Here is a 17,639-nt window from a genome sequence, read left to right as displayed (position 1 = left end):
AAACCTGAAAAATGCTGTGTAGCTCAGAAGTCTGTCCCTTCCACCAACAGACATTGATTCAATAAAAGATATTACGACACCTACTGTGTTTCACTCAAATATAAATTAAGTTAAAGTTGCAAATGAATATTTGCTAGCTTGCTTGCCTGTTCTTTAAACTGCTCAGTAGTAGGCGGCTGTTCAGGCACTCCCTCATCGGCACGAGAGTCTATCTCTTCGGAAGTTAAAACATGACCATACAGCAGAAACTGCTTCATAAACTCAGCCCTGTCATCTACACAGAGATAAGCGTAGGTGTCCAGAGAATTTCTGTAGTCCAGGGCTTTCCTGATTACATCTGCCACTCTGTCCATAATCTCCTGCCTGATCTCAGATAGAACTAACATGTTGTCCATATCGCTCTGGGCATGAAAAGAGAAGTAGTTAAGTATTGTGTTAATATTAAATACATAAATCATTAGCTAGTTTACACTTGCTATATGACTGCAAAACTCAAGAATCCCCATCACCACTGCCACCAAAAAAAGCTACATCTGTCAGGGATTGTCTAAGTATAATTGGTCCAGACTTAGTGAAAGGGCCTGGATTAGATAACTGTTTGAGGTTCCTTCCAGCCCTACATTTCAATGATTCATAAACAATCTGGGCAGCTCTCTATATTTCTGGATACTATGCTATATACAGAACTGAAAAAAAATATAGTTATTTCAAAAGAGGAATGGAGGAAGTTAGTTGAGGCTGAACATCTCAGGGAATTAATAACAGGTTTTAGAGTAGCAGCTGTGTTAGTCTGTATCCACAAAAAGAACAGGAGTACTTGTGGCACCTTAGTTGGTCTTTAAGGTGCCACAAGAACTCCTGTTCTTTTTTCAGGAGTCTCCAGGTAGAGGATGTTGCCCTCCTCATCTCCACAACTGATTAAGCTTTGGTTTAAATAAAAAATAATAATAAAAAAAAAAGGTCACTTTGTGGACCTTCCCTGGACCTTTCCATACTCACTCAGGTACTGAGCTGCTGAGTAGCAGTTATGACCTGAGTGCTGCCTGTGGGTCCAGCTTTGAGGCTTGTGGTCCCTCCCTCACATGGATGCATTAACTGTGTAGCTCAAATATTTTGCAATCCACATTTATTTTAAATTAAATTAATTAGATCCATTACTCCCATGGATATGGAGAAAGTATAAAATACCTGGTAATTTTCTACTTCCAAGTGTGCTGCTACTCTTTTCACCTGGGCAGACATTTTGAAAACATTGCTCAAAAGATCTTCTACTAGGTCATAAAAGCCATCTCCAGCCTCTTTATCAAGTGAAGGCTTAAATTCGATCTCCGGGGCGCTAAGGATCATTTGTGCCTGAAAAAATGGAGCAGGCTTCAAACCTCTCTCCGTGTTCTCCAAGAAGAAGTCTAAATTGCGCATTAGTGTGTTAAAGAAACCATCAACTATAATGTCATCAATGTACTCTATATAAATCTTCCAAGAGTCTGAGGAGGAATCTGCTTTGAAGAGCTTTAAGTTTTCCTGGGAAAGAAAAAACAAGTTACATAATGTTTTAATCATACAATTATCTAGTGCAAATGATTTGTCATTCAAAATATTTAACTGCTTCAATGCCATTTCGTGTGGTAAGTACTAAGACAAAATAAGATTCCAGTGATACCCATTATAACAAGTATGGCCCTGATCCTAAAATCTGATCTGCCTGGGTGGACCTTGCCCCTGTTTGCAGCCCCCTTGATGTCAGTGGAACTCTGTGCAAGGACAGGGTTCCTGTATGTATCAGATTGCAGTTCAGGGCCTGAATTATGATGTTACATTGTGATTTCAATGGAGCATCACCATGCTGAAAGACTATCACTGCACACTACTACAGCATATCACTGGTTGTTCTGCACTCCAGTGTAAGCCCTTATTAGGTTTACCTACATATAATATTTTCAAAAAGATAAAAATCCTCATCTGGTCTAATTCTTAAATAAAAATTAAACTCTTTGCTTGCCACTATCAAAATGAAGTGGAGAGCGATAGCTCAGTGGTTTGAGCATTGGCCTGCTAAACCCAGGGTTGTGAGTTCAATCCTTGAGGGGGCCATTTAGGGAACTGGTGTAAAAATCTGGGGATTGGTCCTGCTTTTGAGCAGGGGGTTGGACTAGATGGCCTCCTGAGGTCCCTTCCAACCTTAATATTCTATGAATAAAGAGATTAGAATATGGACCAGAAGACAATCTCAAGATAATGGCAAAAAGAAGAGTTATTGGATAAAGAAAAAGTCTATTTCCTTTCATCTGACATACAATTTGTGTCAGAAACAGACAAGCAGAGAACTTTCAAGGAAGTCAGCAAAAAAGGGCAAGGTATGCAAGTAATTGGGGTGGGAAATCTTTTTTTCATGTCAGGACTTTGATACAGAATTACTTTCTTGCAGATTACTGGTAGTCATGTGGCACAGCAGCTGATGTTTGAGGAATATTTTTGGGTGGGGTTGTTACATTTTATTTAGCATTCATAAATAACAGGGAAATAAAACATTATGTATTTTTAATTAAGTACATAACTCATGTAATCTTCAAATTTAGAAAAATTATTTTATAAATATGCCCTCTGAAACAGACTATAATATAGCTCCAGTTGCAAAGGTGATTTTACCTATGGAAGTCAAAGGAAAAATTTGGCACAGGGCACCAAGGTAACAAAACTGAGACAATGGCTTGCTTAATTCAATCTAGACAATAATTCCTCATCTAATGAGATAAAAAGCAATGCTAATTTCAATCAGCATCAAGATTATTTTTCCATCTTGTCCCTATTTGTCTTTAAATGTGTTAATTTTAAAGGAACTACTATGTAATTTGTATAACTGTTTCAATAATTGAACAGTCAAGTATACATCAGCAAATTTAACTGAATGCTACCAATTTGCAGATTATAGAATGCCAAATATTTAACCTCTTCTTGCTACTCTAGATATACCTCACTTATCCTTTAAATTAACACATTCTTTGCAGGATACTGTTAATACAAATGAGGTTATGAATAATAATTAAAATATGCTTTTTAGAAAGATTAGATCTAAAAACCATGTATGATTATTGCAGAAATTACCTCAACAAGCTGATGAATCTTGTAGCCATCCTCTTTTAGTAACTTGTATTTCTTAGCAAGTCTATCTTCTTTATCCTCCAGACTTAACAAAGCATCTTTCCTATCATCTTTCCTGGAGAAGAGTGTGTGGTCTGCCCATGCATTCATAATCTGTTGAATTGTTTTAATATTCTCCTTTGACTGTTGAACTCTCTGCTCCAGGTCATACACTCTAGCTTTCACTTGTTCAATATATTTCCAGCAATTCTCTTTCTGCCACGTGAACACTTCTTCTGTTTCTCTTAACTGACCATCAATGGCTCCCAGCTCAGTTTCAATCAGAGGATATTCAACCTCCAGAACAGTCTGTTTAAGTTTATTGTACCATTGAACAATGAGTTCAAGGTTTCCAATATACTGTTGGTGTAAAAAGACATTTATAGGGTAAAATTCCTCTAAAGTACAGCCCCCCCCTCCAGTGCCATTTGAATGTCTACATGGCTCTTATGTTGGCAAAGCAGCTATTCAGTAGGGCCACTGTAACCCTGTGCACTAGAAAGGAGAATCATTCTGGCCCCAAATGGGCCAGCATGAAATGCGTTGTGGGAGACCATGGAGCTGGACAAGTGAAGGAGCTATTGGATCCACACTTTAACTATGCAGTTAAAGTGGATCTGCCAGCCTAAACTGGACCTACCTGCATGGATGCTATAGCCCATGGGTGGCCAACCTGAGCCTGCGAAGGAGCCAGAATTTACCATTGTACATTGCCAAAGAGCCACAGTAATACATCAGCAGCCCTCAATCTGCTCCCCAGAGCCCAGTGCCTTCTGCCAGCCTCCACCAAATCATCACCTACTCCCCCCTCCCACCACAATCAGCTGTTTCATGTGTGCAGCAGGCTATGGAGGGGAGGAGCAAGGGCATGGCAGGCTCAGGGGAAGTGGGAGGGGCCTTAGGGAAAGAGGTGGAGTGAGGGCAGGGCTTGGGACAGAGCAGGAGGTTGAGCACTGAGCACCCCTGAGCACACTGGAAGTTAGCATCTATAGCTCCAGCCCTGGAATCAGTGCCTATACAAGGAGCTGCATATTAACCTCTGAAGAGGCGCATGCAGCTCCAGAGCCACAGGTTGGGCACGCCTGCTATAACCACTATTCTAAGCTGTGCTACAACCCCATTACCTTCCTGCCAGTTGCAGGATCTATTTTGTCTCCTGTAGAGTTCTTCACACAAAACCTGGTTACCTCAGATTATGCAAAGAAAGTCACATTTCAACCATACCGAACAGAAGAACAAGTAGAGTTAGCACACACACACACACACACAGACACACACACACAGACAGCAAATTTTTACAGTAAAAAGGATATATTTCATACTTCCTGAAAGCACAAACCTTAGCAAAAATTTTCCTTTTCTCATATATTGCTAGTGCAGAATCTGGAATATCAGATCTATTCAACTTCAGGAGATATGTCACCTCTCTCAACAAAGCCACTAGCTATAAAAAACAAAGCAGTATTATATTTTTTTTTAATCTCCTTTCAGAAGATACATGTTTTTTGTTTAATTCTGTGTGTAACTTCAGATAGTAAGGTGCTCAGATACTATGGTGGTTAGCATGTTATAAGACCCTCTGTAGAATAGAACCTCTTTCAATTAGATCCAGGAGCATGAGGGTGAGATCGGGCAGGGTTTAGCAATCTAAAGTGCTATATACTGGACGGTAACTGCCAACTATTATTATTATCCTCCAGCTGTCTCTAGAGCAAGCATTCAATACTACAACTGCCTTCTTTATTTCTGAAGGTGAAAAGTCTCTCCAATGCTGGCACAGGGCAATCATATTTTCCAACTGAAAAACTAACACAAAAATATAAACAATCATAGGAACTGTAGCATAAAACAAAGGCATTTCCCCCAAGCATTGAGATTTAATCATATACTGAAATATTAATTTCATTTTAGGAATATTCCCGATTTATAATTCTGTTAACCTTTCTAATTCATGGGGAAAAAAAACACTGGACAACACACATTTAATTTAATACTTTATATCATACCTTAGAGTCAAAATTCACACTTAGGAGACCATTTTCAGGATTGCGTTTAATTAGCGGCTGATCTAAATTAAATTGACAAACTTCATCCACCTGAGATTTCCATTTGCAATAGATCTGCTCTTCAAATTGGTCAATTAAAGTCAACATCTCTGTATATTTCTGATAAACTAAAGCAGTCTCAGGATCTTGCAGGATTCTGGGAGAGAAACAAAATCACTCAATCCATTTTATTCATTAATAATTAACAATAACGTTGCCAAATAAATTTAGATGCAAAAGTCTCACCTCTAACATTCTTTAAGTTTTAACAATGTCCTCTGTTTCTAAATATTTTCTTAGTTAATTCTGGTCTCATCAGCCAAACGACATAAAAAGTTGAATGGAGACCAAGAGTGAGAATGCATTAGACCTAACAGCCTCACTGAGGACAATAAAAAAAAAGCTGTGTGGAAGGGAGAAGGCACACTCCCTCGCCTTCCTCAGTGGTTGTACCTATTGCCCAGTACTCCAAAAGGCTGTCCCACGCTGATCTCAGAATAGTGCTGATTTCTGTTTCACTATTGAAGTGCATATATTTTTCTCTTAGTGGAACACTCCATCCATGATGCTGCCTCATATTAAAAAGTATATTTTGGAACTGAAGAGAAAGGTTGTTTTAAATTTTTGTATCCTAAGTGACTTAAGCCCTGTCAGAGAGGCTGGGCTTACCAGTGGTGCTGCCTAGTGTTTACGTCACTGGGTGCCAACTCTCTCCCATCTATATGAAGTCCAACGTCCCCACAAAAGAAAGCATCTCCAGCCCACTAGATTAGCATATTCTTGACTCAGGGCTCATAGTGTCTCTATCCTAAACTCCTCTCCAAGTGGGACAGGAGAGGAATTTATGCCCCTACCTCAAAAAGGAACTTCAGAAGTTACAGGACCCCAGGCCCTCCCTCTCCAGTGGGCTCCAACCCCAGGGCCCTATGCAAGGCAGAGGAAGCAAACACCTCAGACTACCGCCCTGGCGCTGGGCCACCTCCTACCACTTGCTTCCCACAAGGCCTCAAAGTTCTTTACTTAAACAGAAAATAGAAAAAACAGAATCTTCAGCTTAGCTGGTAGCTTCCTTCCTTACAGGCTAGCCCCAGCTTCACACTGGGCCAAGGTCACAGATTGTGCCCCTTCCCTCCTCTCAACTGCCTACCTGAGGCTATCACACTCTGCCTTTATTCAGGGCTTCAGGAAGGCTGCAGTCCCTGATTAGTCTATGACTCAGTCAGGCTCCCAGTTCAGGACTCTATCTCCCAGGCTTCTTTCGGTCCTTAGTCCAAGAGAGAAACCTCCCAGCTACCTTTCTCCTGGGTCTCCTCCCTGGACCCTCTCTTAGGGCCTGGGATAACTGCTCCTTGCAGGCCCCTCTTTGCAGTAAGGGCTTCTGCTGTGCCCTTGCTCAGGAGCTCTGGATAGGTCTGTGCTTATCTGGTCTGCCTCCCTTCTGAGCTGTCTGGCTCCCTTTGAAGCTCCTGCTGCAGCAGGTTCTGCAGGTACAATGGGACAGAGTCTGCTCCTTAGCCCCAGTGTCGGTTTTGAACACCCCGAAGTCCCATTTAGGCACTTTTGAAAGTTTTACTCATGTCGAATAATTTTTTGCTTAAAAAAAGGAGTACAAGTCAGTGTTGTCTCAAAAGCTAAGATGTTCTCAGCTTTGCTTTGTTTGTGATTCACTCATCAGACAACACTTTTTACAAATATTAAAAAGCAATTCTGAGGTTGTACAGGATACCCATACTCTGTGCATATCAGCACTTACTACTAAGTGCCCCAAACCTGCAAAGAGAGCAGATCTATATGCATGGATCGTTTTGCAGATTAAGGCCCTAAGACTGATTCCTGGGAGAGAGAGAGACAACCCTTACATAAACAAATTACTCTTGTATGTTCAAGGGCTGTTAATGCTACAGTCGTAAACAACAGAGTGAACACTCACCCGTGAGACAGATACAAGAAGTTTGACCAGAATGTCTGTATTCGTTCTTGAAGTTCTTTGGACCATTTAAGGTTTCCTGAAGTAAATGGCATATTTTTGTTTATTATTTCATTCCCTTTTTCCACCTGCAAGCATTAATATAACAAAATGAGTACACAAGCAATTATGAATTAAGAGTTCATTGGCTACACCTAACAAAACCAGGAAAAATATCGCTTTTATTTTTGCTTTGCTACATACCTGCCTAATGTGCTCATCATACAAGTGTTTGCAATTATCCAGCTCTTCGTCAAACATTTGCAGTAAGATGATGTAATTTGGGCTAAAAATCTCCATGATAACAGGTTTCTCTAGAAAATAGCCAAAGATGGCTAAAAGCTATAAAAATAAAAAGAGTGTCAGATGCCATCATTTATAATACTTCAAAATTGTATTAAAAGTACGTTTTTAGTCTTATTTTGCACTGGAAATCTTACATCAAAAATAGCATTCCTAAAGCTTGTGGGCCAAATCTTTATGGAGCTACACCCTCAGTTTGCACAAGTTGAGAATCTGGCCCTACATATTTGCCAATATGCTATTAAATTGTACTGAATGAATACACTGCAAAAGGCTTCCGATGTGAATGTTTAATTTATGTCACTTAAAACCATAAGACTGGGATTTTCAAATGAAGATGGGCAAGTAACTTCCTTAGACTCCTTTCAAGATCCCAGCCTGCAGATTGCTCTGATCATTCTGAGATCTTCTCTCTTCAATTTTCTCACTGTCCAGAGATCTTCCTCCTTTCCCGGTGAGACATGGGATCACATTAGATCAGGAAACCAACTAGTTCATCTAAACATTTAGTTTCAGGTTCCCATAATAGAGGCTCAACTTAAATGTAAATCCCAAATTAAAAAACATAGTAAGAGAACCAACAAAGTGCCACTGTGGCTAAACAACAAAATAAAAGAAGCAGTGAGAAGCAAAAAGGCATCCTTTAAAAAGTGAAAGTTACATCCTATTGAGAAAAATAGAAAGGAACAAAGTCTGGCAACTGACATGTAAAAATATAATTAGGAAGGCCAGAAAAGAATTTGAAGAACAGCTAGTCAAAGATGCAAAAGTAATAGCAAAAACAAATTTAAGTACATCAGAAGCAAGAAGTCTGCTAATCAACCAGCAGGGCCACTGGATGATAGAGATGTTAAAGGAGCACAGGGCCATTGCAGAGAAACTAAATGAATTGTTTGGATTAGTCTTCATGGCTGAGGATGTGAGGGAGATTCCCAAACCTGAGCCATTCATTTTAGGTGACAAATCTGAGAAACAGTTCCAGATTGAGGTATCATTAAAGGAGGTAACAAACTGATAAACTAACCAGGAGTGAGCAAGCTCTTTGGCCCAAGGGCCACATCTAAGGGCCACATCTGGCAATAGAAATTGTATGGTGGGACATGAATGCTCATAAAATTGGGGTTGGGGTGCGGGCTCTGGTCGGGAGTGGGCTCTGGGGTGGAGCCAGAAATGAGGAATTCAGGGTGCGGGAGTGGGCTTTGGGGTATAGCTGAGGATTTTGGAGTGTAGGAGGTTGCTCTGGGCTGGGACAAAGGGGTTCAGAGGGTGGGAGGGGGACCACGGCTGGGGGTTGGGGTGTGGGAAGGGGTTCAGGCTCTAGTTGGGAGTGCAGGCTTCGGGCTGGGGCTCTGGATGAAGTATTTGGAGTGCAGGAGGGTGATCCAGGCTGGGATTGAGGGATTTGGAGGGTGGGAAGGGAATTGGGGTGCAGGGGGGGCTCAGGGGTGCAGGCTCTGGACACCGCTTACCTTAAGCAGCTCCCAGAAGCAGCGGCATGTCCCTTCTCTGGCTCCTATGCAGAGGCATGGCCAGGGGTTTCTGCACACTGCCCCGTCTGCAGGCACCACCCCTACTGCTCCCATTGGCTGTGGTTCCAGACCAATGGGAGCTGCGGGGACAGCACTTAGGGCAGGAGAAGCATCCAGATTGGAGCCCCCTGGCTGCCTCTACATGTAGGAGCCAGAGGGGGGCCATGCTGCTACTTCCGAGAACCACACGGAGTGGATGGCGACCCTGCACCCTGGCTAGAGCGCCGGAGTGGAGCAAGCCCCCAACTTTGTTCCCCAGCAGGCACTCAAGGGCCAGATTAAAATGGTATGTGGGCCAGATCCAGCCCACGGGCCATGGTTTGCCCACCTCTGAACTAAACAATAGTAAGTTACCAGGGCCAGATGGTATTCACCCAAGAGTTCTTCAATTTCACATTTGAGTTCCTTCAGAACTACTAACTATGGTATGTAACCTATCATTTAAATCAGCTTCTATATCAGATGACTGGAGGATGGGATGCCAATTTTTAAAAATTGCTCGAGAGGTGATCCTGGCAATTACCGCCAGGTAAGCCTAACTTCAGTGTCAGGCAAACTGGTTGAAACTATAGTAAAGAAGAGAATTATCAGACACGTAGATGAAAGTAATTTGTTGGGGAAGAATCAACATGGTTTTTGTAAAGGGAAATCATGCCCCACCAATCTACTAGAATTCTTTGAGGGGAGTCAACAATCATGTGGACAAGGTGATCCAGTGGATATAGTGTACTTAGATTTTCAGAAAGTCTTTGACAAGGTCCCTCATCAAAGTCTCTTAAGCAAAGGAAGCTGTCATGAGATAAGAGGGAAGGGTCCTCTCATGGATCGGTAACTGGATTAAAGACTGGCAACAAAGAGTAGGAATAAATGGCTAATTTTCAGAATGGAGAGAGGTAAATAGTGGTGTTCCCCAAGGATCTGTACTGGGAGCAGTACTATTCAACATATTCATAAATGATCTGGAAAAAGGGGTAAAAACAGTGAGTGGCAAAATTTGCAGATGAAAATTTGCAGCTAAAAAACTACTCCATTTAGTTACGTCCAAAGCAGATTGCAAAGAGTTACAAAGGGCTCTCTCACAACTGGGTGACTGGGAAACAAAATGGCAGATGAAATTCAATGTTGATGAAGGCAAAGTAATGCACATTGGAAAACATAACCCCAATTATACTTATAAAATGATTGGGTCCAAATTAACCGTTACCACTCAAGAAGGCAATCTTGGAGTCACTGTGGATAGTTCTCTGAAAACATTCACTCACTGTGCAGCAGCAGCCAAAAATGCTAACAGAATGTTGGGAATCGTCAAGAAAGGGATAGATAAGACAGAGAATATCATATTGCCTCTATATAAATCCATGTTACACCCACATCTTGAATACTGCATGTAGGTGTGGTCGCACCATCTCAGAAAAAGATCTATTGAATTGCAAAAGATACAGAAAAGAGCAACAAAAATGATTTGGGGTATGGAACAGCTTTTGTATGAAGAAAGATTAAAAGGACGGGGACTTTTTAGCCTGAAAAAGAGATGACTAAGGGGGAATATGGTAGAGGTTTATAAATTCAAGACTGGTGTGGAGAAAGTAAATAAGGAGGTATTATTTACTCCTCATAACACAAGAATTAGGGGTCACCAAATGAAATTAATAGACAGCAGGTTTAAAACAAATGAAAGGAAGTATTTCTTCACACCAGGCATAGTCAACCTGTGGAACTCCTTGCCAGAGGATGTTGTAGGCCAAAACTATAACAGTTCAAAGAAGAACTAGATAAGTTCACAGAGGATAGGTCCATCAATGGCTGTTAGCCAGGATGGGCAGAGATGGTGTCCCTAGCCTCAGTTTTGCCAGAAGCTGGGAATGAGCGACAGGGGATGGATCACTTGATGATTACCTGTTCTGCTTATGCCCTCTCAAGTACCTGGCATTGGCTGCTGTCAGAAGACAGTTTACTGGGCTAGATGGACCTTTAGTCTAATCCAGTATGGCCGTTCTTATGTAGGTTAATGCCTTTCTAAAACAAAGTCTATTATTTGACAATCCAGAAGCAGGATGTATAGCTACATTCTGTGAAGATATTAGATTCAGTTTCTATGGCATATGCTATGCGTGGAGTATTTAAAGGTTAACAGAGCTGAAGTCCATAAATTACTCATTAACTGGATTTTTAAAACTACCCTGTTTCCTAACACTGCTCAGAGCATTCAAATCCATTGGAAGGAATAGCATAACTTTCAAAAGGAGAGAAGGAATTACAACAAAGCATACATTCAACTGCATCCAAGGTGGCAACCTTAGAAAAATGCACTTCAAATTATTTAGTTGAATATTAACTACAGTTGTCCTAGACATACTGTGTATTATTAAACAGTTTATAAGACCTACCTTGATACAGTTTGAGTGTAATTTATATGGTGTGTAGCTACTATCTGACTAACAAATCACACTATTGACTTTGTCCTGACAGTTATTGTTTTCTTTACCTTATGTTTAACGTTACAAAATCCAAAGACAAACAAATAGTTCTTCAGAGGATGGATAAAGGAGCAGGTTTTAGTGACAAAGTGAAAAAAATCATAGAACTATTTTTCCATTTGAGATTAATTTAGCTTTCACCCTCTGCACGCAATGCACAGAATACACAAAACGTTAATTGGGAGCTTTCCAAATTCCCACCTATAGTGCTAAACATGCCACTTACAGAAAATCCACTGCCACAAAAAACAGATAAATAAGCTAAGCATAGTGGGTATGTTTTAAAGAATACTCATCTATACAAATACCAGAAAAGATTACTTCACAAAAGATTATAAACAATGAAAAAAGTACAAAGATGCTGTAATTTTCTATGGGCCCACTCCCTCAAGGGGCTGAGGCTTCTGGGAAGTGCTAGATGATCTAAACTCCCGCTCAGGCAGAGACGACAGGTAATTGTCGATAGAGGGGGGCACAATTTAAAGGTTCTGGGGGGCTCCTCACCACTCCACACATCACCTCTGCTGCCCACCATCGGCCCTTTGTATGCTCTCCTTCTCACTGCCTTCCCCCCTCACTGCCCCATCCCTGATTTGCCCCGTCAGCCCCCTATCCGTGCTGCTGCTCCATAAACCCCTGGTGGAGCACCTCCTGCTCCCTGCACTGTGCAGAGAACCAGCCGCTGGCAGGAGCGCTCAGCACACCTGCAGCCTGCCCAGTAGGCTCCTTCCTCCCTCACTGCCTCTGGCTGCACCAGGGCCCCAGGAAAGCCCAAGACCCTCCTGCACAGGGCACTGCCTAGGAGGAGCTGAGCCCTGCATATGCCAAAGCTACCCAGAGCCCCATGCAGCACTGGCACTGGGGAGCCTCTTTGCTCCTCAAATAAATGCTGAAGTGGAGCAGGGAGAAGAGATTTCCAGCCCATTCCTGCCCCAAACTCGCAGGTTCCGCAGCAGCCCCCCCGGCAATGGCTTCAACCCTCTTCACCCCTCTGCTGCCCTGCAGGGCCTGTGTCCTGGCCCCAGGGTGTGCAGGGCTTCTCCATCCCCTCAGCTTTGTGCCTGCGGCGACAGCCATGCACAGCACCGCTTCTCGTGCTGAGGTGCCCTCCCCTGCTGAGCCACCTCTGGCTGGGCTCCCTGGCCACTAAAGCCCCTGCGGAGCTCAGCACTCATGGCTGGTTCGGGGAAGGTAGGGCTGGGATCTGCTGGTTCCCCACCAGCCCAGCTCTCCAATTCTGGGTGCCAGCAAGAGCCCTGCCCTGCCTGCTGACATCACCTGCTCCAATGGCCTTGCATGAACAATCCCTCCATGGAGATCCCCAGGACTCAGCTGTTCCCGCTGAGTCCCCTGCACTGCAATGGCTCTTTCCTGCAAGCCCCACAGTGCTGGAAATGGAAGGCAGAAATCTGAGGAGGCATGTGACCCTGCATTCCCCCTCCCCAGCACGTCACCTCTGCCTCAGGCCAGGAGGCTCTCATCACCTTGCAGGATTGAGCCCAATGGAACTACTCACATGCTTAAAAATAAAACACACACTTAGGTGCTTTTTGGGATAGGGGGACAAGAGCCTGATCCAGAGGCTATAGAAATGGGGACCTTTCCATTGACTTCAATGGACTCTGGATCAGGCCTTACCTGTGGATCAATGTCTGGAAGGGACTTGCATTCATAACTTCATTTAAAATGTCTGCAGCATTAAAAATATTGCTCACACTGAAGTCATTCACAAACTCCCACTGGAGCTGATGGTCGTTAGTCTCCAACTTTCAACTTGAATAGAGATGTCCTAGAATAACCTCCTAAAGATAAATTGCACTCGAGAACCTCTAATTATAATACTTTATATCTAGTATTTGAGGATATTACTGAGCCACTTGTATGATAGAATATTTTGTCTGGATTAAAAATTAAAAATATTCAAATCCATTATCTAGCACCATGGTGACTTTTAAAAAAAGAACTGATTTATAGTTGTGTTCATTCAGAACTGACCTTGAATGCTGATTCTAAACCAGAACAGTCAAGAAATCCTACACAAAGGATTGACCCAAGACGTCTGTCAAAATCCAGGATTTTGGCTTTAAACTCAACATAGTCCTCTTCAAATTCCTGTAAAATATATTTTTTAAAAATTCTAATTTTAATTTATATTACAAGAATTTTTTAATCTACTAAAAGGAATACAACTATCACAACTCTTTCCAGAAAAACACCAATAAAGATTCCAAAACAGACTTAAACTATCTGTAATTTGATTTATTGAGATCCTTGGAACAAACCATGTCATCTTAATGTTGGCTCACTCCTTAATGGAGCTGGAAAAAGGAATTTAAAATAAAATGTGTGTGTTTGTTTATACTAGGGTGGGCAAAGTTTTTGGCTCGAGGGCCACATCTGGGTATGGAAATTGTATGGTGGGCCATTAATGTTCACAAAATTGGGGTTGGGGTGCGGGAGGAAGTGAGGGCTCTGGTGCGAGTCAGAAATTAGGAGTTTAGGGTGCGGGAGGGGGAGGGAGCTCTGGGCTGGAGAGGACTCCAGCTGAGGGTGCGGGCTCTGGAGTGGGGCTGGGGATGAGGGGTTTGGCATGCAGGAGAGTGCTCCAGGCTGGGATCGAGGGTTTCAGAGGACAGGAGGGGGGTTGGGACATGGGGAGAGGCTCAGGGATGCAGGCTCCAGACTATGCTTACCTCAAGCAGCTCTTGGAAGTAGCGGCATGTCCCTTCTTAAGCTCCTACACAGAGGTACAACTAGGTGGCTCCACACGCTGCCCCATCCACAGGCACCACTCCTGCAGCTCTCAGTGGAGCACCTGGGGAGGCATTGGAGCATGTAGGAGCTGGAGGGGAAGGGGCGTGTCACTGCTTCCAGGAGCCGCATGGAGCAGCCCCTGACCCTGCTCTCCAGTTGGAGTGGGGCAAGCCTCAGACCCCACTCCCTAGCAGGAGCTCGAGAGCCAGCTTAAATTAGGTGGCAGGTCAGATCCGGCTCACGGGCCATAGTTTGGTTTACATCCATCTGGAACAGGTTCACAGAAGACCAGACAGAACAGTTTTCCAGAAGAATGGGATGGAAACATCAATAAATAACACTAAAGCATGTAAAAAACTTGATGACAAAAATTATGGCAATCAGAACCTGGGAAGAGGGAGGAAAGGATAAAAAAAAAAAGGCCAAATAAATTAGAATCTATATTTTTGACACTGAGGGATGTATGCTGGGAGATATTAAGTGCAGTGAAGGCAGCATGCTTAACTCATATTGGAATAAGCATCTGAAAATACTTCCAAACAAGGCATCTAACAGAGATAAATCACTGGGGCCCAGATCCACTGATTTCAGTGGAAGTTAGGAGCCTAAGTACCTTCGATGATTGGAGCCTGGGTAAATTCTGATTGACATTGAAGTCCTTAGTGGGGCAGCATCCACCCTTCTTTAACTCCAAGGACTGCTTCAATGTGGGGTTTTTTGACCACATGTGTGGTAGGCTTAAGGGGTATCACCCAGGATCTCTTCTCTTTTAGAAACAAAATGGAAATTTCAGGTTTTACATATGTTATTGTGAATGTGTTCTGTAAGCATAATTCCTGTTCTCCAGACAAACCAGATACAGTGCGGTCCACTGAAAACAGTGGCAAATGCACAAATTACAGAAATGTACACTACAGTATCTGGTATATGTAGCTCCATATAAACCCAGCAAAATCTTCAAAGGATTCTAAACCTGAATCTGGAGATTTGCACCATCAACCAAACTGGTTCCCAAGACTTTCCATTTTAGTCACACTCTTGACAAATGGGAGATAACCACGTTGATCACATATTTGTAAAAAGCTTTCAGAAAAGCTTTTCTAGCCTCTATTTTACAATGGTGTATTCTTTGCTCAAAACAAAAAAGATCATAAAAAGGCCACAGTTAAATTAATAGTCTCTCTTTCCACTAGAGGGTAGGCTCTAATGTAAACGTGAAGAAAATTTTCACAAGTAACAGTAGTGCATCTGACAAGTCTATTCAATGGACTGGGATTGCTTACTTGAAAGACTCCATGGTGCCCTTTTACACTTGTGACCAGTAGAGGCATTCAGGCTGGAGCCCTCTGGTGAGAAGGAGCTACTGGCAGAACATTTTTCTTGAGTTGCTCTCAAATTTTGAATTAACCCCCTTACTGCACCACCAGCCTCAGCTTGAAGTAACCTTAATTTGTTAATGTCAGAGCATTGTGTAAAACCCATTCCTTTTCCAGGTCATTTACTGGGTGAGAGAGGAAATGGGGGATTTGTTTGATTATTTTGGTGCTCTACTTATATGCAGCTAGGTTGATTGGACTGGCTTTCTCTATTATAAATTTTTTAAGTAATATTTAAACTGATGTGCAGGCACAAGGGACTATTGGATAAGCACATTAGATAGAAGTAAATAGTAAAATTTTCTCTCTGCCATTTTGACAGCATCCTCTTAAGTTCTTATGAGGAAATCTCAGTATAATCGAATTGGAATAAAAGTTAATAATTGCATTATTTATACCGATTTGTGATATTATTGTAAGCCAAATACATGGATGTATGGCACAAAAATTAGAAAAGAAAACTGAGCTGTTCTATAATATTTTGTTGGGTAGGTGTGATAAGGAGAGAAATGTCTACGTTTTTCTTGAATGTGTGCCAACTAACATTACTCCTTACTTTCATTCCTATGCCATTAGCCCTTCAGTCAAACAGAGGTTCCCAACAAGTTTTAACAAGCCTAGCTTATCTCTACTTGTTATCAGAAAGTGTGATATATGGACAGGGGTGAAAGTAAAATAAAGCTTTTACTGATACCAGTCCTACTCTGCGTGCCCCCACCCTCCGGAAGGGACAGGGCCTCAGACAGAAGGGACAGGGGCAGGGGTAAAGTTACATTTCTTACCCTACAGTCCAAACACAAGCAACCCACCTCTCCTACATACTTCATGGATCCCTCCCACTGCACGACTTAGATATAGAAAATAAAGCTACTATTACTACTAGCAGTACTGTCTGTAATAAAACTTTACTCTTGGAATAAGCCTGAAAAACTGACAACTCACTGTCATATTTTTCTCCTTGTCCTCTCTCCCCCTCCAGCCAGGCTGTCCGATGCTGTTAAGCTCCACCGTTCCCTTGACCCCCGCACTCAGCAGGGGCTGCAGCAGCTCCCCTCTAGCTTGCAGCAGGGAGCAGGGGGACTGGCTGAGGGAGAAGCCTACCCAGGTAGCCTGCTGCCTGCATAGGAGCAGTTTAAACTTAGCTGTTCACCCCACAGTCTGAACCGTGGCATTTGGGGCTATTTGTGGCATCCTTGTTAATTTCACTCTTGGTTGTTGGGGGTGGGTGGGTGACCGACCAAAGCCAGGGCAGTTCTTCAGGCGATCTATATTATTGAAGATCACCTCATCCATAGGGCAGAAGAGAACTGCCCTGGCTTTGGTCACTTTTTGTTATGCAGCCAAAAGAGGTGAAAGTAAGCCAGTACTGAATGCTCCACTTATTTGCCGATACACAACTGCACCTTTTTTTACCGGTACTCTGTACTGGGACGTACCAGCTTACTTTCACCTCCGTATATGGGCATCAAACTTCTGCTCAAATACATTAATTTTCAAATCAACTAAGTAAGCAATGAGTTAGAGTCAAAGATACTATATGCTTAATTAAGATAACCAGAGAATCAGCAGCTACTGTATATTCAGCAACACAATAACCTTGTTTTCTACAAGAGAGCTTTCTATATTACAATACTCCATTAATATCTAAAAGATAACAGTTAACTAATTATTGCTCAAGTTTAGGTTAATATCTTGGGGCTCTTTCTACACAGAGCACTGTTTGTAGGTGAGTGCCTCCCATGGAGAAGAGTTCATGGATAAGATTCTCTTTCCACTATGTACCTCACCCTCCAAGCAGACATCTCCTCTTGATTTCAATGAAGTTACTCCTCATTTATACCACTGAGAGGAGAATCAGGCCACAAGGGCATAACTTCATCACTGTGCTAGGACCCCTTGCCTCAATGAGGTTCATAGGGCAGGCCTAGGTCCCTCCGGGAAATACGCTGGGTACAGGGAAACCCAATGGCCATGTGCTGTGTTCACATGGCTATCTCTGCTCTACTTCTGCAGCACTCCCAGCTGTAAGGGGAGTTCTGGGGAGGAGCCGA

At 42.6% G+C, this 17,639-nt stretch overlaps 1 protein-coding gene across 1 annotated transcript in view; it reads right to left on the bottom strand.

The window, feature by feature from the left end:
- Positions 1 to 17,639, bottom strand: part of DNAH11 (dynein axonemal heavy chain 11) — a 308,320-nt gene that overhangs the window by 236,834 nt on the left and 53,847 nt on the right. The window contains exons 9-16 of the mRNA XM_075062396.1: positions 13,454 to 13,570; positions 7,354 to 7,491; positions 7,114 to 7,238; positions 5,145 to 5,340; positions 4,478 to 4,582; positions 3,103 to 3,498; positions 1,189 to 1,521; positions 147 to 401 (exon numbers count right to left, since the gene is read on the bottom strand). Coding sequence (XP_074918497.1) covers positions 147 to 401; positions 1,189 to 1,521; positions 3,103 to 3,498; positions 4,478 to 4,582; positions 5,145 to 5,340; positions 7,114 to 7,238; positions 7,354 to 7,491; positions 13,454 to 13,570 — 1,665 coding nt within the window. The remainder of the gene's footprint in view (positions 1 to 146; positions 402 to 1,188; positions 1,522 to 3,102; positions 3,499 to 4,477; positions 4,583 to 5,144; positions 5,341 to 7,113; positions 7,239 to 7,353; positions 7,492 to 13,453; positions 13,571 to 17,639) is intronic.

Source organism: Chelonoidis abingdonii, chromosome 2 (genome assembly GCF_003597395.2).
Source record: "Chelonoidis abingdonii isolate Lonesome George chromosome 2, CheloAbing_2.0, whole genome shotgun sequence".
NCBI classification, from domain to species: domain Eukaryota; kingdom Metazoa; phylum Chordata; order Testudines; family Testudinidae; genus Chelonoidis; species Chelonoidis abingdonii.
This window is presented reverse-complemented; position numbering and strand designations above follow the sequence as displayed.